Source organism: Pezoporus wallicus, unplaced genomic scaffold (genome assembly GCF_028554395.1).
Source record: "Pezoporus wallicus isolate ANWC-B61680 ecotype Strahan unplaced genomic scaffold, APGP_CSIRO_Pwel_v1 contig_7073, whole genome shotgun sequence".
Classification (NCBI taxonomy): Eukaryota; Metazoa; Chordata; class Aves; order Psittaciformes; family Psittacidae; genus Pezoporus; species Pezoporus wallicus.
Genome location: NW_026641326.1, coordinates 1246450 through 1268669, shown reverse-complemented (window position 1 = coordinate 1268669; position 22220 = coordinate 1246450). Strand labels below are relative to the sequence as shown.

Here is a 22220-nt window from a genome sequence, read left to right as displayed (position 1 = left end):
CCTTGTGCTGCAGCACTTTCCCATGCCACAATTCCCACCAATTGCCAGGGCTGACTTGCAAACTGCCATTGTTGGTGCTACAGTTAACTGAGGACTTCTTCTCAGCCAAGGAGCAGAGAAGCAGCATGAAAAGTCCCGTTAACTGCAGCAGCACATAGGTGCACAGAAGGATCGTTTCAGCCTGGGCTGCCAAGCCTCCCAGCTGATCTGAAACAAATCTCTTTTGTTCTCCCTCTTTGTTTCAGGCAGTAAATAAAAATGAATCCCCCAAGGACCAGAGCATTCAGGCTTAGCGTATTCTTGTTTGTTCAGAGTATGTCAGTCTGTTGTTCTTCCTGGCTAATCAGATAGAGCGGAAGCTAAAACAATCTCAATTTGTTGTTCCATTTTATTCTATACATAATCACTGCTTCTCGTTTGCTTCTAAACAGTTGCATAAATACACATTAAATGCAGTGACATCTCTTTTGGGACTCACTCCAGTGTTTTCTGGTTATTTTCTCTCTTTGAGAGAGATTAGGGTATCAGATATTGCCATGCTTCTTGTAAAATCCTCTGTACCGTGCACTTGCAGGAATAGATACTATAATGTCAGGCCCATTCTTGTCCCCTGCAGTCATAAAGGCCTTGGTGACACTAAATGAATGCATAAGAATAACAAGTGCCCACATAGCATGTGTGAGAGCAGAAAAAAAGCACTCTGGGCATCCGTGAAGGTTATTTTGGACTAACAGTTCTTGTACTCTTCCCTCCTCTCAGCTCTCCTCCCACTCTGTCTCTGACTCTGGAGCTCCTGCCCCAGTTTGCAGGGATCACTTCAGGTTAGTGCCTCCTGCAGAATGGCCGGCTCTTCTTTTTGTCTAGTTTCCATCAACCTGCAGACATGTGCTGTCACTTCTGGCTTTTCAAGGAGCCTGCTCATCACAAGTCTAAGGTGTGGGTATCAACATGTTAAGCTTTCAAGACTGAGGTAGATACAGGTGTCACAATCAGAATCTCTGCAGAATTTGTACACTAATTTTGGCCATCTTCCTGTGCCTTCTGAATTTGTTCCCCTGAGATGAGCAGGAGGAGGAAAGCTCCCAGCACCTGAATAGTGGCTTTCAAATCCACCATTCGGGTAGCTGCACAGCATGGCTTCCAGAGCAGCAGTGACCTCAGGTGGGCACGTTCCTTGCGGGCTGCCACGTCTGGCTACCTCAGAGCAGAAGGCTAAGCCCACATCAGCCCTCAGTGTACCACACAGTCACATTGGTCATGTTAGCTTTCATTTTCAGTTTGTTCGTTGTAGCTGGCAAGTAAGGAGAGTAGACTCATCAGCTTAAGCCAGCCCATGGGTAGGTTTAAGGTAAGGCAAAATGAGAACTGCCGCATGTTTTTGCTGAAGAAACTGTAGTTAACTAAAAGCATTTATTCCAGATTAACTATTTCTAATAGTAAGGCATGCATCCAAACCATAGGCATGTCATGAGAGATGAACATAAATACATGCACATGCAGACATGCACATTAACTCTTGTGCTCTTTGTTTAGGAAGATGGTCCCAGCACTGGTAAAGCACTGGGACAAACCTGAGGGTGAACACAGTTCTGTCTGAGCCAAAATGATAACTGAGGTCCTACAACACCAATGAAGTTGAAGCTCAATTCCTGACATTTTACATCCCTTTGTATTCTGCGTGCTTCCCACATCTACGCCACAATTTGTCATGGCTGGTTAGGTCAGCACATCATATTCAATATATTTCTGAGGCACAAAATGAGAGTTGACCAGAGAAGGGCTGAAATATTTGAAACAGGGAAACTGTGAGCTTAATTGGAGTATTGAGCTTGAATAGGAGCCTCTAAGCAGGAGGTAGAAGAGTTCAGCTCCAGAGGAAGCTTTGCGCACTGCTTTGCCAGCGCGATATCGCTGCCCCCAGTATCCCAAGTGTGTGAGTGAAGTGGTGTGGGCACAGGGTGGGATGGAGGATGGATGCCCATCAGCCCTGTTCGGACCACACAGGGTTGTGTTGGCTTTGTCACTGCCCACTGCCTCCGATTTCAGAGAGCAGACAGCAGGCTGGGATGGGAGTACTCTCGTAGAAGAGCAAAACATCCTCTTCCTTTTTTTGCTGTCCCTGGCCCCAGGTTTGCATATATCTAAGAAAGGAAAATGTCAGGCATAGCGCTAACACAGTCATCTGGCAGCAGACAGGAGCTGGGAGGGCGAGACATTCCAAAATGTTATAACAGTGTACAATACATAAAAACCAGCTAAACCAAAGCAAACAGCCTGGGGAAAGAGAGGGAGCTCTGCATTTCTGCTGCAGAGGAACGCACAGAATTCCCCTGCAATTAACAGCAATGAATGACACCCAAGTGCAAAGCGATGGGGGAAAAGCGCAGGGGACTCTGAAAATGCACTGCAAAGAACATGAACGTTCAGGAGAGAAAAAGTCGGATGTGAAAAGCCGGGGAACCGAGGCAGCCGGAGGGGATTTGTGCAGCTCCAAGAGCAGGGCAAGGCTGATCTCTAGCGGCTGCGTGAAGCTGCTGCTTGCGAGCTCCCATGCTCTGCGGTTCCAAAGCGAGGGCTGTCTTTGGGGTGTCACTGCCAGCACCCATCTTCTGGGTGGAAACTGGCCCAGATGTGTATTTTTTCACCTTCAAGAACAGAGCAGAACGTGTTTTCTCTCGCTAAAAAGCTGTTTTGGCAGCAGCACTACCATGCTTCTCCTGCAGCAGAGCTCTGCCTGCGGTACTGTGCTTCTTAACGCTGTTTAGATAGAAAAGGAAAACATTGATCTTGGATCTTTCTGGTTTTTATATTCTGGTTCATAGCAATTGTTTCTTTTTTATTCTCTGTTGAATACCTGGTTTCTTTTTACTTCCTCCGTTTTGTTCCTCCTATGAGTGATGGACAGGTGGGAAAAGGAGATGTGAAAGCCAAACATGAAGTATTTTTCATTTGTTTGAAATAGTTTTCTTCCTAGTTATAACAAAAAGAAGACAAAGGGGTGGCCTTCCATGCACAATATTCGCAGTGCCATTGAAGAAGAAGAAAAAAGACTATTTCTTTGACAGAGAAAGTGTGGTTCCTCTCCATTTCCAATAGGAAAATGCAACTCCTCACTAACTCATGCCATCAGCCAAGCAGCTCTTGCTCAGCTGTGCACCAGGCCATTAGTGCCTGGTTCACGTTTTCTGGTTTCTCAGTCAGTCTCTGAAAGGGGAATTGGGAAAATCAGATGCTGTTTAGGCACCACTCGTAGGAACCAGGAGTAAAGGAGGAATCCAAAACGCATTTCAAAACAGACAGAATTGATGAGCACTATGTAGTTTGAAGGAGTATACAGAATTGGATTTGTCAGGCAAGCCATGTCCCTCAGGGTTGTGCTGTACCACTTAAACCCACTAATTTGTTATCAAGCTGCAAGACAAATGGTGACGACACTATTCAGTCACTGTATGTATTTGTGTTCCACATAATGCTGACAAGTAACTGAAACAGAAACCACACAGAGCATCACTTATGTCATTATATATGCTCACACTTCCCTAATCTGAGGGTTTTCTTTTATTAGCTGATAAAACATGTAGTACTACTGTATATTTCTGTCTGTTCCATTAGCAGTTGTTGCTCAATAATGTTTGCTGATGAGAATTCCTTAAGTCTAGAGAGAGAAAAACCTACAAACTTAATTTCATCCATTGCTGTGCTTTGAAGCAGGTCATTTCTTTTTTCTAGATAAAGTATTAATTTTCTTTAATTGAAGAAGGTATGACTAAGAACACTTCAAACTGATCTAACATAGCTCATTTAAGGGTGCTTTTCCTGTCACATCCTTTTCCTCCCAAGCAGGTTTCATTCTGCCCATACAGCAGCTAACACACCGTGATCTATTCTCTAGCTGGATGTCTCACAACAACAGCTAGTAATGTTATCACCAAACCCACAGCCACTTCAGGGAAAGACAGAAATGCCTCATCATCACATAACTGTAATGTAGTGGGAAGGAGCCAACCTGAAATGTATGGGAATTTATAGGAAGGGTGGGTTTGGTTTTGTCTTTAAGTGTCCAACACTGGTCTAATTCTCTTCCCACCACCCGCACTGCTAAGATCGCCTTCTGATACTCCTCACATATGCAAATCTCAGTAATTAACATGTCTCAGGGCATCTCTCACTTGGTAGTGGAGCTCTTGGCCAGGGATAGCTGTTTGCCCTGTGCCCATCACTGACCCCTGTGTTGCCATAGTCAGTGTCCTTATTTTGGCTGGAGATAGAGCTCTGTGACTCAGATTGTGCCTTCAGTCCAGGGGATCTTGTTTTTCCTGCCTCTTCCTTTTTGGCAAAAGCTGGGCTGTTCCCTGCAATTGTCTCACTCATGACAAGTGCTTATGAGAAGAAAGAGCCCTTGCTCCTCAAGAGAAGGGTGGCAAGTCCCATCCATCCCTGACCCTTTCCATGGGGTGCCTGTGTCCTGAAATTGCCTTCATGAGGGCAGATTTACTACAAGGCTTTTTTTGGTTCTGGTATCACTTCAGTGTTAAAGGGGGAAAGGTCTTGCACAATGTAGTAGTTCATGCTATGAGTTGGTTAGGACTGGATTGGACAAGGGCTTCTGGAGGCTCTTCCAGGAGGGCACAGAGAGTGATCATGCTCATGCCAGCATGAACTGGGAACACAAACCCATACAGAGGAAGCTCCCCAATTTTGGGCACCTTTTCTATAGCTGTTTGGTCAGCAGTTAGGGCTCTGGTGGGGCAGACACTTTCCCAGGCTCCTGCCATGGGGACACTGTGAAAAGCAGGTATTCGGGGCTCATGCCCCAGCAGTTCAAAGCATCCCTGAATAGTTTCTGCTGGCTTCGGAGCTGTTTTATACATTTTGCTGCTGGCTGTCCCTCTCATGGCTCCAGCAGCCAGCACTGAAGGTGTTTGATGCCCTGTGATGAGGAGCTGCGTGACAGCCAACGGGCAATGAAGTCCTGCAGCAACCTGCTGTTGTCTGTATGGATCCTTAGGCTGATTCATGCTTCTCTCTCTGGCAGCACAGGCCTGACACATCCTGCTCTTTCTGGTGTTAAGGAGAAGCCAGTCAACAGCTCTGAACTAAGGAAGAAGCCTGTAGAAAATGCCTCTTGCTGAGCCTTGCTGAGGAATCAGCCATGCTTGCAACAAGCAGCCTCAACTACAAAGGTCAAGTGTCCATTCAGTGGGCTCGCCTGCATGGGCAGGCATAGGGAAATGAAAGAATTGCCCTACTTCCATGTTTAGGGCTTTTCCACAGCAGGAGTGATGTTTCATGTGCAGTGCAGTCAGGACAGGCTGTGCTCCACCTCGAAAGGGCACCAACAGGAGTACTGGCTCTTCCTTCTCTGAACCCCATCCATGTAAGGCTACTATACTCCCTCATATGGAGGTCACAGTGATGGAAGATACATGTAAAAGCCTTCTTATTTATTTATATACATATTTATATAGCTGCTACAAAAGTATTGAAGTGTTCTTTGCTATGTGCTTCTGCTTTTCTAGGTTTTCCAGGCTGTATTAAAGTCATAAAGTTAATGATCTTCATTTTAAAGTAGATTCTCTGGGAAGCTGCAGATCATGATCAGAGATAAGTGTATGAGTTCCTATCAGCCTGATGGTCCTAAGCCCTGCTCTTGCAGCTCTAGAAGCCTAGAGACACTGGGAAGGTAGGAGCCACCATCTCAGCTGAGTGTGTGGCTCATGGATGTGCAGAAAAACCACAGCTGGTGAAACGGTAATAGCAAATAGACAAGAAACCAGGGATACCTGAGCAATCCAAGGATGCTTTTGAGGCACTAGGAAGTCCTAGAAACAGCCTGAACACGTATATATAGGACTCTCTGTCACACGTCTGCAGTGTGTGTGTAGATGAGTGTGTATGTGGTGCACAGAGTGCCCAGACACATCTGCACATCTGAATGACTGGCACATTGGCCAGATTCATCCTTCTGAATGGATGCTGGGGATGTGGGCTCAGGGCTTAAAGTGGCACTGAAGTAACAGTCATGAACTGGTGCAGTTCGTGTCCCTGGTGCTACCTTTGGCTCTCCAGCAGCTTTGTCCTCTTTGCAAAGGCTCTTTGAACCTACACTCAGGTTTCTGTTTGCATTATGCAAAATAAGAGCACCTCCAGGAGCAAAGGGCTGCTGCTCTCATCAGCACTCACAAGCTGTGTGTGTCGAGGGGAAAGCCCTGCTCAGCTTGTGTGCTTACTGTCATTTCTCATAGGTAATGGTTCCTGCTTAAATCAGCCCCAAAACATTTCTCCAAACAGTGCTTAACTGCTTACATGCTTAGAAGTAAACCACATCGAGCTGCCTTTAACGCTTTTCCATCTCTATTTTTATGCATTAAGATCAATTTCATGAACTTTCCTGGGTAAGATGATTGCCACTGGCAGGAGGAATGTAGTAAATTAATTATAGATGTATGTTAAATTACTTTCATTACCACCCTCGGTTCTGGGAGGGAGTTGTGTGAGCAGGATGACTGATGGAACGGTGTTTTTATATATTCCCCTGGTAATGGATATTTTTACTTGGCTGCCAGTGTTGTTTCTCAGCTCAGAGAAGCTGGAATTACACATCTCAGAAAATGGAGGTTTGGTCTAAAATTAACCTCCACACACTGCCATGCGGCCGTGGCTAAGCCAGACCTACTGGAATACAAGCTGTTTATTCAGGGTCTTCTACTGGCAGCCGTAAGAGGTGTACAGAGGTGAACTTAGGAAGGATTCATCCTCTTAACATCCAGCACATCCAAATACAAGGGAGAAGGAGGCACTTGCTTTTAGGGTATTGTTTCTATATACCATCAAAGATATAACAGCCAGGACAAAAGTCGACATGAGGGGAAGGTTATTTCCCATATTCACCTTATAGCAACCTTGGTGCAGGGTATTTTCAAGGGATTAATGACCAGGCCAGTTTAATGGCTCTCTGCTGAACTTCAGGCTATCAACTTTTCACTGCCTATCATTAATCCCTAGAAAATATCTAGGCTCATGATAGATATGAGTGAAAAATAATACAGAGTGTGAAGGTAAGTATATTGGTATATGTATTGGTGAAGGTGTTTCATCCTGTTCCAGACCTTGTTGCTAACTTCAGTGCACTTCAGACTACAAGTAAATTAGCTACGGCTTAGGTTACAGTGTAATCACAAAGCTGCTTCACTGCACTCCTATTTATGTAGTGCATAATTGCTATCTTCTCTGGCTGAAAGCTGAAATCATGATATTGCTGTCCCTCATGTTTCATACTGGGATGTACTGCACAATACTGTGTTTTGAAGGATATCTGTAACAGGCAGGAGAGAGGACAAACACCTACTGGGTAAAAGCCCAAAGAAAAAAGAAATATGAACCATCATACATCAGGTCCCAGGTCATGGACTGTGAACAAGCCATTATGTGGGTTGTTCTGACTGGAAGGATGGAAAGGAGAGCCCAGACATCTGGGGTTGGGAGTCAGCACTGAAAGGAGCTCCCTTCTAGCTTCACATTGTGACTGGCACATGGCTAGGACCCATCAGGCATCATCAGAGATGGTCTGAGGCTCCCTCTTGCCACCAGACTTGAATGACTTGTGCTTTTAAGACATCAATCCTGACAACACCAGGGAATGCAGCCCCTGTGGGCAAGGCTTTAGCTTGTGGATTTTCCCTCCATCTGATGTAGCGAGGCTGGGACATGGGTGGATGCATGTGCACACAAGGTAGGGGCTATCTCAGAAGCACATCAGAGATTTCCTTCCTGATGCTGCCTCTGCAGGAGCAGGCCTGTTGTGGTCTCCATTAGACTTCAAGAAGTGCCAAAGAAACCCTACAGTCTGCTGGGAGAATGAATTAGACTTGGCAAGTTTGCTAAACAAGTGCATATTATACATAGTATTCATGGGTGATAGGCGGAATCTGTGGTTTTACCACTTAATAATACATGGATCCTCCTCGATTTTTTAGGATCTCTCTCTGGAGTTGTGTTTTGTGATCAGGTGGCATAAATAATGGCCAGGGATGATTACATGCTGATTAAAAGCTACTTAAGAATCCCATCTGTCCAAGAAGGAAACACTAAGCCCTTCAATATGAAGGAAGTACTTGACCCTATTTCATTTCAGTTGTATCAGTTCATCTGCATTGGCTGGGAAACACTAATTCACCTAAATGAAAGCTTCTGGTGTGATTTTAATAAGCCTTTGCAGAGAAGCACTTTCTGCAGTGCTGGACATGTGGTCTCTGAAGAGAAGGTCCATTGTAGTTACAAAAGATAGCTGACTGGGGCATCCTCTGTGAATTCAGAGAAATCAAGATGTAAATGTCTGTCTTGAACACTGGGAGGGACTGTTATATTTGAAGGGCAAAAAACTCCATGTCTGTGCTATAGACTTTCCATGAATTACCTAGTCCCTGCTGAAAGAGGAATGGTGTGGTTCCATTGAAACTTTCCCTGTCTGGCTTGTGCTGTAACAGATTTCTTAAGCTGTCCAGCAGAATTGTGTCTTGAGTATCTGACTAAAATATGATCTACAACTCTTAAATAACTTCCTACTACTTCAGAAGTGTTGGAATAGGGGAAAATGTGCTTTTAAAAAGCGTAGAAACAGCATGCGATGATAGCCAAGTTCAGTACCATGTTAATGTGTCTGAAAAAGGTAGCGTAAAAGGAGAAGAGAAAGTGAAGTCATTAGAGGAAGCATTCATCAGTAATGCCCAAGTTGAAGAGATGCAGAGTTTGTTTCAGAAAGTAGTAACATAGAAATAAACATAAATGCTAAAAAAAAAAAAAAAGGAAAAATCATTTTTAAATATTGCCCAAATTTGTGCCTTTTTGGAGGTCCTTTCCTTTGCATAAATATCCTAACTGTTTGATTGATGAGCTAAGGGTTTGCGTATCTCAAGCTGTGTCAGATTGTGTTTGTTTAAGCCTCTAGACTCCTCTACTGTTGTACTTCTTGGAGGCTCAGCTATTCAGGTTGAGTTGCAGGACAGACACCATAGCAGGGTCACTCCTCGGCAAGTGCTTGGCTCTGCAGGATGATAGGTTGTATGTTCTTCAAGGGGAATTATCACCTGTGCCAGAAGGGACTTGACCGTGATGTCATGTCCCTTCTGGGGCCATCCCCTTTACCTGTGTATGTGAATTACTTGGTGTCAGAATCTACCTGAACCTCTCTCCAAATATGAACAGCAGCAGCAATACTTCAGTGAGTGCCAAAGCAGACAGCAAATCAAGTCTTTGCTCCTGAGCTGCACAGCCATTATGGGAAGCTTTGCTGACAGTTACGAATGTCACTCATCACAACACCCTTGCAGGGTTCTGATAAGTCTAAATAGCACTGGTTTGTAGTCAATGTCACTGTCTCCACAGAGGGTACAAAGTCTTTTAAATTCATTCCTCCATGTAATCTGAATGCACCTGAATTGTCTACTAGGCATTTTCTGAACACATCAAAATAAATGTGGCATCAGCTGCAACTGGAGCTGTCCTTCTGAATACTCTCTTGTGCTGTCTAGAATGATTGCACATTTCAAACATAGAGATTGGTACCTCAGTTTTTGGTTTCTTTGCTTGTTTTGCTTGGTTTTAATATGGTTACTACCAAGTTACCTCTGTTCACGCATGGTTCCAGACTTCTCCGGCATCCTCTTTGCTGAAGGTTTTAACTGGCAGTATAAAATAAGAAACACTGAACCTGTGTGAGATGAGCTCAAATCTACAACTCTTCACAGCTGTATATTTGAGTTCATCACACAGATTGCAGATTTGAGACCCAGCAGTGCTGTGTCTCCCAGCCTTGCTCACCAGCCCTGCTCTCAAGCAGCCTGTGTTGCTCCTTTCCCAGGCCAAGGCAATGCCATGTGTGGCAAAGCAACATCTTGCACAATGGGTGATGGTAGAAAATGTCCCAGCATCATGACACTCCACTATGTGGACTGGTCGCTGCTTTATCATTCTGTTAAAAAGGGAGGTAGGAAGACGTACAAATTTTGCCACTTGAATATGTTGAAATAGTTAAAATCCTCCTCCATGCCTTTAAATTTAGGAAGCTAAATATATAAGGAGGGGGGAAAGTGAGGGAAACTATTAATAAGAAATTAGTATGTGGGATAAATCTAAATCTAATCCATGGTGCTTGTCACACCTTCCCATCAAACACTGCTCGTGCCTCACTGGCACATGGCTGTGGGGAGTGCTGTGCTGCTGCCTGGTCTGTTGGCTTCTTTTGTGGCTGTTAGGAATGATGGTTCAGCATTACAATCAGGCTCTTGTAGAAGTTCAAGCAACCCTGGAAAAAATGGGTAATATCCTCTAATAAGGTCACAAGTTAATGAAACATAAAAGACATCCAGTAATTGCACTCCAATGGAAGTGTTAGCAGTCATCCTTTCATGTCTGATATCCCAAATATGTCCCATGTGCATAGTACATAGGTTTATGGTACAAAACTCACACCTCTCGACTTTCCTACGTAGGTGCTTTCCAGAATTAAGCATGCATGTAAATATGAATATCGTGTTCCATTTGGCACACAAATCACAAAATTAGATGCACAGGCAGCTTCTATTCCTTCACAAGAGCTTCTTCTAATGGGTATTTCATATTGCAGCAGTCTTTTTTAATAACTGAAGATGTTCTTAGGGAACTTTGAGAGGTTCCCAAGTCTGCATTACAGCTTGAGCCTGCAAAGTGTAGAATTCATGGGATTTGACTCAACAAAGCATTTCTAAGGCTACTCACATGCCTAAAAGTGCAGAATTATCTGGCATTGCTTTGCTGCATTGATTAGTGGGATGTGATGAGAGATGTGAACCTATGGTGGGGCAGGAAGCAGGCCAGCCACCATCGACAGCCAGTCATAATCACCACAATTGTATTAAAACAGTCTGGATTCCTATGTGATAGAAATAGTGTCGTAATCTTAAGGATGGTATATGGTGCTGTGACAGGAGGTTGAGCAGGTTAAATGAAGTCACTGCTCAATGTTAGAAGACTTCCGAATCTGTAAAGAGCCACTTATCCAATGTAGCATGGTGTCTCTTTGCCAGAGAATTTGTATAGATAGCTGGAAAGAAAGCCTTTTTATTGAAAATATTATCTGTATTAACAAAGTTTTATGACCTAAACAGCTTGTTTTGGGTTTCTGCTAGACAAAGAGCCCTACATCAGCTCTCTCAGTAAGGGCAGCTGAGGATCTGGGTCATTGTGCCTAGAATTAACTGATACAATCTGGTGGGAAGGTATGAAAATAATCTTGTCAAATCATTGCCACATCATTCTCAGCTGCTTTGAGACTCATGGGCCCATGCAATTGGAGGTGTGGGTCAGGCTGGCCCAAACCATTGAGGATGGCAAAGAAACTGTGTGGCACACAGCTACTGGTGATTGGCCTGGAATAAAAAGCTAAAACCATGAGCTGTATTACCATGTACATGGAGCCAGGACTAGAAACCATATGAGGATATATTCCTTACTGAATAGAAAGGCAGCATTACCCTACACATCCCAATGGGCAAATGTAAACTCATTTCATTTTCTACAAATATTTTTAGTAAGTAGAAGAAAGCTCACAAAAGGCAGAGTGGAAAATGCTCAGGACATGCTTTTTGTTACTGCAATACCATAGATATACTTGACAGAAATGAAGAGTATTGGAAACACAGCAACAAAAGCCTAAGTATATTGTTCAGATTTTTTTTTTCAGAGAAAATACAAGATAAGGATAAAATTTAAGTCCTCCTGAATTCAGCAGGCAAAGACCATTATTCCTCAGTGAACAAAAGATTTCAAAGAAAAGATTTTGTACACAGAGATAGAAGTGATCAAATTTTAAGAGTACAGTGTATTTATGAAAGTATTTTTACAATCCATTCTTTGCATACAGTGGCATGATAAAATACTATCTGATCACATAGTACTGTTACAGCAGAGAAAAATCAGATTTGGGTGATCTGCCTGAAGAGTTCTTCTTTTTATCCAGTCACTTGGAGCTAAATCCACAAAACGCTGAGGATTCAGCCACGTGATGCCATGCTCAGCATCCATGGCTCTTGGGCAACAGCTACTTATCGTAAAACATATCACTGCTTGCTGCTAGAATCCAGATCTTCCCAGCTCAAAACTATCACCACTGAATAAGAGCTTTCCATGTGGCTTCAGCTCCAGCTCTGCATCACTAACCTGGGGAAACTATTTCATGCACCAGGACGGCATGAAGCCACCAGGTATTCCAGTGCTAGCAATAGGGAGGTGTCTAACCCGGCCCAAACAAGGAGGGGAGGCAGCTGCGTTTGGATTCCCTCCAGGGTGGATGCAACACAACCAGGGTAAAGAAGTATGGCACAAGGTCACAGCTCTAAAACAGTGTTTAAAATCATTAATCCCAAGTAATATGAAGCACAAAGTAAGCAGGCTGGATTGCAGAGAGGGCTGTGGTTTAATGTACAACTATCCATGGTATTTCCCCATTTTCTATCAGGAGGGTACCTGTGCTCGGCACCCAATACCTGTGCTTTCAGGTACCTAATCTGGGGCAGTGAATCCCATTTCAGCTCTGGCATGCCTCAGCATTACTCACCAATGTAATGATGCCCATAGCTCCTCTGTGCTTCAGTTTTCCATTGTATGATTAATTAATAGTAACAACACTTACTGCCTCACCAGGGTGTCGTAAAGAAAAAGCATGCTAAAAACAGTAAGGCACTCAGATACATAATAAGGATTTTGTAATCTCCTAAGGAAAACTTTAAAGAACTGATCAAATATAGTTCAAACTTTAAGCCCTCTAAGACTGAATTTCTGTCCTAGATAATTTCAGCCCTGGAAGAAAGACTCCTGCAGCATGCTGGCCTTGTTATGCTGGCATCTGCATAACATCACCTTTATCAAGGCATTTTGCTAATGCAGAGGTCCCCGAGAAAGTCCCTGGTCAAGCTATGACGAGCCACGTTAGTTCCTTCCTAGCATGCTCTGGCCAGAGGAACAGGCTGCCTTGCTGCCACCTAATGCACAGATATGTACTGCCCTTGCTCTGCTCACGCAGCTCTCTCATGTTGTATTTAAAATGAGTGTAAAGTCTAGTTTACATTTCCATGAGCCAGAGGTGCAAGGCACAGTGCAGCTGCCAGTGGAAGGCAGCACCATATCCCTGGGATGATTCCAACACTGCAGCCAAAGAGAGTCAAAGAGTTTTGACTGCATGGTGGGAAGATCCAGCCACCACAGTACTCAATGCAAAGCCTGTTAGGCTGCTGGAAGAGCTCTGCATTGATTTTGATGGCCACTGGCCTTGCACTACGTAGAGGTGTAGTACAGATACTGCACTGTGTCCTAGCACTTTACAATAAACCAAATTTGTTTCTGTTCTGGTCTTCTACAACGAAGAAGAGGAAGTACACGGCAGAACATAGAACAAACTTTAAAAACCTAGTGTGATTTCACAGCTGGCATCCACTTAACCCAGAAATAATATCCCATTCAGCCCATGAAAACAGGTTTAAACCTCAATTATGCCATTCACTTCCTTCTTTGGTCCTTCTTGCTCCTCTCTCAAAGGTTCCAGCTCAGGCCCATCCTGTGTGGTTTCTTTGATCCAGTTATTTCTGCCTTCATTTTCTGTCCTTACAGTTTTAGGATCCTCTTCTTTTGCTTTTCTCTCCTTTTCCTCCTTGGCAAGCATGTGATAATTATAATAATTCATGATGAACAGAAAGGTTCCTGCCAGGACCATCACAACTCCACATTTAATGAACATGTATTTATAGTCCCCAAAGGTATCGATAAGCGTTCCTGTAAAAGATACATATATAAAAAAAAGGAGCTTAGAGATGAAGGTAAGAATATTGTGGTTTAGGATCCTAAAGGACACCCTTGTGGCTTTTGGATAAAATAAGACATTCTCCAGACTTCTGATCTCTTCCATAAATATTCTGATCCTTCAAATACTTCACGCGTTCCACTATATATCCTTTGGGTAGCCAACACTGGGATAAGTAATACTACCAATAATTTGTGCAGTTAAGTAGAAGGTGACAGGAAATCTACACTGCAAAGTCTGGATTTTTCAGCACATCTACTTTTCCCATGCAGAAACTAATCCTCTCATCACAGAGACAGTCTTTCCATTGACTCTGGTGATCACCTACAAGGATGTTCATTTGAGTTGATAGCCATCAGGCTGACAGCAAAAGCATCAGCTTTTGGGAAGACCTTCATGAGATAGCACTTGGCCACTCAGTCTCATTTTACACTCCTGACAAAGACCCTCCAATTTATTCCACCACTGCTCATTCACCAGCATTAGAGGGGACTCATCTTTTGGTCACAGCTGCCCTTGCTGCATCTATACTCAAGATGTAAAGATGAAAGGGCACTGCGTGGAACTGGAAAACATTAGTTCCAGGGAATGCAAAGATGATGCTGTCAATGTCAGATAATTTCAATGCCAAGACAAATGCGACAGGTTCTTCTCAAAGGTTAATGCCTCTGCCATGGAGTTGTAGAGTAATTGAAGGGAGAAGGCTTAATTGAAATGTCACTGTTCTCCATTATGTCAAAATGTAATGAAAATCTTACTGGGATTATGATCCTGAGCATTAATTCCATTTACTGGTGCAACACCAACCATTCTTAACATCCCAAATCCTAATTAAGGTAAGACCGACTCCTAACCTGGCCTTCACAGTACAGATCAGCCCTCCTTGAAACCGGCCCATCATCCATTAGCTGTCTGACTTCTTGGAAAATGTTCTCCTCCTTAAAAAGGAGGGACCTTTAGTTACTTCCTGACTGAACCCTAATGTTGAAACGCTGATGGCTAATTATGCCACTTCATTACACTAACAAAGGATTTTATGGCCACCAAATAGGTTTCTTGATCACAAAAATAATCGGTTTTAACTGGTTTTGGCCATGATTCTTCCTGAATCATTCCTAGGTATCTTGGAATATCTTGTCAATGCACTGGTTTTCATGTGGTTTTCATGTTACTGGTGAAACATCAACCAAATGCTAATTGCAACAATCTTCCCTTTTCTGCTAATCAGGATGACCTAGAGGTCTCCTAAATGAGTTTCAATGAGAGTTTTAATGAGCTGAGTATTGGAAAATTCAACAGTAGGATCGTCTTGCCTCTTTTCCTTTGAGAATAAGATAAAGTCATAAAACACACTGGGAACAATTTACTTAGTTCATTAAAGCAGAACCCTGCAGTAGGTTATTAAAATGCCAAAGAGCCAATAAATTTGCTGCTTATTAAAATGGTGGGGAAAAAACCTACAAAACTAATATTCCTGATTATGGCATAGAACAGTTTTAGCCTCATTAGCAGTCTCTGGTCATTAACCTAATCTTCCACACAGAAAATTGTATCATTCAGAAAACAGTCATTTTGAAATTGTATTTTCTTTTGTTTGTCATTAATTAAATGAATCAGTAAGATAGCAAGAGGATACAGCTGCTTCTGTCACACTGGATGAGCTACATGGCAATATGAAGAATTAAATGGCTCTGCAAAATGTGTCATACAGAGTATCAGCCATGTCTCAGTTTTGAATCTAGGAAATAGATTTAAAGGGACTTCTTTCTGTTCATTCTTTACCTATATTATGACACTGTCATATCAAAAGAATTAGCAGGGTTTAACTTTCACACATCTGAATACAGAGAGCACACACAAACTAATTCAACTTTTTTGCATACTTAAAGGTGACCAGTTTCCAAACTAGTTATTCAAACTTTCATACAGGTGATATGCAAATTGCAGGACATATACAGATATGACAGTATCTGTACACTGAGATGATGTCACCTATAACGTCATTTATTTCATAGCCAACTCAGATCTGATAAGGACTTTACTTAGGCCAAATGCCACATTCAAATATCATTCAAATTCAAAACCTATGTCTTCCAGAAAAGGTGTGCTCCTTGTAGAAAAAGAAGTGAGCGCATGCTGTAGAGGGGAAGAAGCAGAGGCTGTTAAAATGACAGAAGATCACTGTTCCCACTTACCTTCAGATGACTGTAAGCCCTTCTGGAGGTTCAATATTGTCAGCATGGACCTTTGAGGGTCTCTGCCTGTTGATACTTTAAACCATCCCATCCAAAGTAAACCTTTTTTTGTTATTATTTTTGGAACAGCCTTATCAATCTGATAGATTTAAGGCTGTGATGATATGACTAAATGTGATTATATAATAACTAAAATCCATAAAAGGAAGTACTCAAAGCCTTACAGACAAATAGCAAGGCTGAGGTTTGATTCAACAAGAGGATCTGTTGGAACTGTTGTGTTTTACTGTGCTTAAATGTGGAAGTTTTGCAACAGAAGAAGTCTCCAGGAGGAGTCATGTGGTGCTACAGAAGTCCCAGTCCACAAGTTCAGTTCAAGTAGTTGAAGGGATCAGGAACGAAAAGATCACTTCCAAACTTCAACTGGAGGGCTACACAGGAAGGAGATACCTAAGACCTGCCATCCCTGTTCAATTACTAGTGGAAAAATGGTGGGTGGGAAGCAGAGAAAACACATTTAGAATCACTTCTCACAAACTGTGCTTGCAAGACTCTAAATGTAAGTGACAACCCAGTGGGAACAGAGGAAGAAAATGCACTCACCTCCAATAGGTGGCCCCAGCAGTATTGTACAGCACTCTGCAATGGTGACCAGGCCAACAGCACTTGTGAACCGGGCAGCTCCCACGAGGTCCATGAGTGTTTCAAAGAGCATGGCACAAACCATACCAAAAGCCAAGCCAAAAAAGACAGAATAGATGACGAGTCCTGTGTAGCTCGAAGCCAGGGGGCACAGAAGGTGGCACATGCCATTGAAAGCGATGGAGAAGCTGAAAAAGTATTGAATCCGTGGCCTCACCCACTTGCTGTTTGCAATGATGCCAGTGGTAGGGCGGGCAACTATATCCACGATAGCAAGGATTGAAAGGAGGAAAGCGGCTGAATATTCATCAATGCCAATGTGCTTTGCATAGGGTGCCAGAAAAATAATGGGGGCAAAAAAGCCCAGGAACATGAGCACGTTTCCAATCAAGTAAATTAAAAACCCTCTGTGCTTAAAGAGAGAAAAATCAAGGTACTGATTGATTTTTTCACAACAGTCCCTGTCTCCTTCCTCTTCCGTTTTGTTCTTCATGGGCAGGTTTGTGGGACTACTCATTTCCATGGCATCTTCAGTGACGTCTCGTTTCAGAGCACCCTTCCCTTCCACGGTCACCTGAGTTTTGACTGATGTTGTGCCTGGCCCAATGGGTCTGAAGAGAGCTCCTGCCACACAGCAGTTCAGTAAAATTGCCCCAAGGATTAAAAAGCTGCCTCTCCAGCCAAAACTGTCAAAAAGGAACTGGTTGAGAGGAGCCAGGGTGCAAAGCATCACGGGGCTCCCTGCCATAGCAAGGCCGTTTGCAATGGGTCTTCTCTTCAGAAAGTATTTCCCTATCATTATCACTGATGGCTGGAGGTTGAGAGCAAGGCCCAGTCCTGGAACAGAGAAAAATAGTTGAGACACAAAGGAAGATATGAGACCCATTTATCCTCAGCTCATTGTTTAAGGCAAACTTATGAGCAATTGGTTCACTGGTGGCTCTTCAACATGGTAGTCTGGATACAAACTCTGCTCAAAATATCCCTAAGCTAGCGTGTGGGTAATGAGATCCCAGGAAGACACTTGCAGTCAGAGAACACTCCTTCCTCTTGCACAGCAAATCTCTTGGGTGGCAAACTTATCACAAAGAGTTTGCTTCAGAATAAATTGAAACTATAACTCTCAGTGAGTTGGTTTTGTCCAAACACAGCAGCGTTGCTGCAGGAGAGGATGGATCTATTAAAAAACAAATAGCAGCTCCCAGTTTGAGGAAGGTTATTGTGGCTTGGACAGCGCTAACCACCAAACCACAGCCTCCTCAGGTGCATCTTGAGCTAGCACCCCCTTCCACAGGTGGTGAGCACCCAACACTGCTGCTGGGCACAGAAAATAACATCACCCTTATCAGCCGCTACTAATGTGGTGGCATGAGGAATTCAGGTCTGATGCAAAAGATGAAGAGGTCTGCAAGTACACAGCAGAACAGCGACTGAGGATGCTAATTAAACAGGGCCCTAGAGTGTTTCTTTTAATTAGAATTTATTTTTATTACACTTAGATATATAAATGGCATTACAAATTTGCATTGCTAATTCAGTTAGCCAGCTTCCCTTGCACAGGTGAAATCTGAAGGCAAATGCTATCACGGTCTTCTCAACTTTCTGTGCTTCTGTTTGAGAGCACTTGCCTGTAACAATCTCTTCTTTTCAAACATTGCTACAATGTGCAGCATTTCCTTCAAAAGTTCAATTTTCAGAACTCCATCAAAAAGACATTTAAAAAGCATATCACATATTTTCCACCCTATCATCCAGGAAAGAATGAGCCCCATTAGAACAAAGCAGAAATGTAATCCTTGAAGTGATTATATCAGATATATCAGTGATTGTAACATGAATCCCGAAAATAGGGTCATGCAGATTTTTCTTGTTCATTAGTCTATATAATTAGTTTGTTTAACTGTGCAGTACATAATTAGGCATATTGCTTTACAGGAGAGAATTTAGAAAGGTCAAGGTCCTCAAAATTAATTAAGGAACACTATCATTAGTCGCTGATAGAGCACAATCCAACTGATGCAGCAGAACTCAGCTGATGTTGGATAGCTTCGGTTTGAATGGTTTTACAAAATTATGTTTTTTACCAAGTCCAAGATTCTTTAAAAATAAATACTTGGAGGTTTGCAGCATTAAAATAAATTGAAATGGCAACAGATTAAAATTAACCTTGATATGAAACATATTCTCAGCATGAACTTTTCTAGATAGTCCATTTATTTGGTAGGGCATATCTTTGGGAAGTACAGGCTGCTCATAATGCATAAGGGGGCAAATTCATCCCCATTAAAGGGCTGACCTGAGGACTACAGACACAAAACACAGCCATGGTTAGAGAAAACCCTTGATGGTGCTCAGATACAGGAATGCAGCTATTTTCACCTGAGAAGATGCAGCACAGTGGATTAGAGTTTGCTTTATCTCCCTATTTCCCATGCTGGTAGATAAGGGCAGAAATTGAACCATCATTTCCACAGAATCATTTTTGGTAGGGACTTAGCACATGTCATGCAGAGAAGGAAAAATCAGACGCCAGCTTGCTTAAACAATGATCTACTCCATTTTTTTATTATATGAACATTAATTTGCCAGTCAGACAAATCTAATTTAATATTACCTCATGCTCTTCCCATTAATTAAATTTGGAGAGTTTCAAACTGACTGACTGGAATTTCAATTTGCTTTAAGCTTTTGTCTGACTTTAGTTGGAAATATTTATATCCATTTTATTCCAGTTTTCAGAACTACAGCAGCTTTTCCATAGCTGAAATCGTTACTCAAATAACCACATTTTCCCCCCAGGGATATGACAGAAAAGCCTATTGATGGTGTTGCATGAACAGAAGCAAGCCTATGCCAGAAGGAGCATCCCTCCCTGGATTAAATACATCTCCCTCATATTAGAAAGAAATAAGTGGTGCTACAGGAGTAAACTGTGTAGCTATTGATCTTGTTCTTAACTTATTAGCAAGGGAAGATTCCACAGGTATTTCAATGCTCAACACTTATGGCTAAGGCAAAACCTCTAGTCTCATTAGTCAACATGCTTCACCCTAGATTCCACTTTATTTCATGGCTGTCTAATTGGTACAGATGGAACTAAACTCTGACCAGTTGTTATTGCCTTGCATTTAGCTTTGAAATTTGCTGCTTCTACCTCAGACTTGAAGAAGGGGTTGCATGCCTAAACACCTATTTAATGCACCCAGGCTGGCATCTATCCAGGTCAACAGCTTGCAAACCCCATTTCTTTTTCTAAGCACTATAGGGAAACACGTGAGGAAGAGAACATGGGTTTTACAGCGTATGCAAAGTGCCTCGTGCAGCCCACAGCTCGGTGCCATCAAGAACAGAGCTGCTTCAGAGCAGCAAAGCCTCATCCCTGCTCTGCATGCAAATGGAAAAAGACATAATCAAGAAAGCAACTGAGACTTCTGTGTCTAATCCCTCCACTGTAAACAGATACTTCCTGCTCTGCCCCTCTGAAGAGATTGCTATTAATATGCCAAAAGCATAGGACTGTGGCAAAGACCTCCTAGTAACAAGTATCTTGTTTTTATCTCCATCCCTGTGAATTACACAAACAGGGTCTTTCACGTCAGCCTGTTTCCTTTTCAGGCTGGTAGGAAGGAGGCTAGAAAGAATGTGATGTTTACAGGTTGCTTTCCAGTCATTGCAAATCATCTTTACAGAAGTCTCTCTCCACTGATGCTGTCTCAGCTGCATGATGAGCAGGCAGCTTCATAATTGCCCTTGAATGCTTCCATGTTAGGCCTGACCAGCAAAAGCACTTCAAGTGCAATTAGAGGCATCAAGCATGTTAGCAGGATTACAAGCATCTTCCCTTCTCTGCCGAATTAATATTCCTTCTCCAGCTCACACACCATGCCTGGAAATGATGGGTTATTAGCTAAGACCTCATCCATACAGCTGCCCCCATTCAGCAAGCAGGAGGAAAAGATGTACACAACAAAATATGTGCTTTGCTCTGAGGAAATATCACAGCATTAAGCACAAGGAGATATGGGGCTGTTTGCCCTGTATCCTTTTGCTGGCACAAGGGTTACATGTGTGCATCAAGCACAGCTCATACTATCAGCAATCTGGGGTGAGCAATGGACCAGATTTGTAAAGATATTAGGGAGCAAAGCAGAGCAGGGTGTTCATAAATCCTAGGCCCATTGGAATCAGGCACAGAATTCCCTCCTGGCATGTTTTTAGATAAGTATCTTTGAACATAGGAGTTAGTGTTTTCCTATAGCACTGTTCCTTGCCTGAGCCCTTCCGCTTACCAAAATGCATATATTTTTAGCAAAGGATTTATGGTTTCCATGCCCTAATCCAGCATTAGTCAACTTGCTTGAGGACATTTGTTTAGTACAGAATGATGCAAAGCTCATGCATCAATAACTATTGAATTTATTCATGGGAGACATTGGTTATTTTTATTTCTCATTGCTTTGTTTATGGAACCTCTTTCAAGGAATCTGCAAGATTTAGTCATTCAGTAATAACACAGTTTCATCTAACTGCAGTGACTCTACTTGGAAAGATTGAGTTTTAGGAGAGGGAATCCTACACAGGGATTTATTCTCTACTGCATGGATTTAATAAAGCAATATTGGTGTAGGAGAACAGGGTGACAAACTTTCTGTCCCAATTTACTTTGTTAGTGGTTGGTTTTATTGATTTTAAATGTTGAGCTCGTGCTTTTCATGATCAGAAAGCAGCAGCACTTAATACAGCTGCAGAGAGATAGGGAACACTCATTTAAACATATGCCTTGCAACCTCAAAAGCAATTTTGAACTCATTGTGTCATGTTTTTAGGCAGGTGTTCTCAGTGCACTGGAAGGAACAGTGGATGTACCTTAGCCAAAATAATCAAACAAAAATGCTTACAGTTAAGAATCTATAACTCAGGTTGGGAACTCCAATCCATCTACCTTTAAAAGCAATAACCAAGCACCTGCAGGCTTTCAAGATGCTGGACTGAGCCTATGCCTTCTTCTGTTTAAGTTTCCAATATGGAAATTCATATTTCGGTACAGACAATTCAAACTGTAACTTCAATAAGGAAATACAGTCTTATTTTTTCTTAATAGGGAGAATACTGCATCTTTTCAATCAACTCCAGTAGTTATTATTTTCAGATAACCTCACAAGTAGACAAAGCACAAGCAAACACCTGAACTCTCATTTCCTGTATCTCATGGAGGGAAACAGAACACAGTAATATAGGAACACAGGTGCTTTCTTCATAGTCACAATTCTATCTCGAAGGGCTCGCCATGCCCAGGGCAGAGCGCAGTCAACCTTCATTCACTTCAGCAGGAGCTGAGGGCACTGATGGCCATCCTCACCATTGCCTCCAGCCAAGAGTGCCCATCTGCAAAGAGCAGATCCACTGCTGTGATCCCACACGCGATGTTCAGGAGCACAGCACTTAGCAGGGGATGTGCTCTTCGCTAAAGCTCACCTGGAGCACTTAGTAAGAGAGGGCCCTTGTCCTACCAGCTTTTTATCTCACTTCCCATTGCGTTTGGCTGCAGTTCC

At 42.7% G+C, this 22220-nt stretch overlaps 1 protein-coding gene across 4 annotated transcripts in view; it reads right to left on the bottom strand.

Annotated features, from left to right (window-relative positions):
* Positions 1-11601: 11601 nt before the first annotated feature.
* Positions 11602-22220, bottom strand: part of LOC130606540 (monocarboxylate transporter 2-like) — a 41558-nt gene continuing 30939 nt past the window's right edge. For all 4 annotated transcript variants that reach the window (XM_057422999.1, XM_057423000.1, XM_057423001.1 and 1 more), the window contains 2 exons: positions 16630-17505; positions 11602-13803 (listed from right to left, as the gene is read on the bottom strand). In XM_057422999.1, coding sequence (XP_057278982.1) covers positions 13511-13803; positions 16630-17505 — 1169 coding nt within the window. In that variant the 3' untranslated portion in view covers positions 11602-13510. The remainder of the gene's footprint in view (positions 13804-16629; positions 17506-22220) is intronic.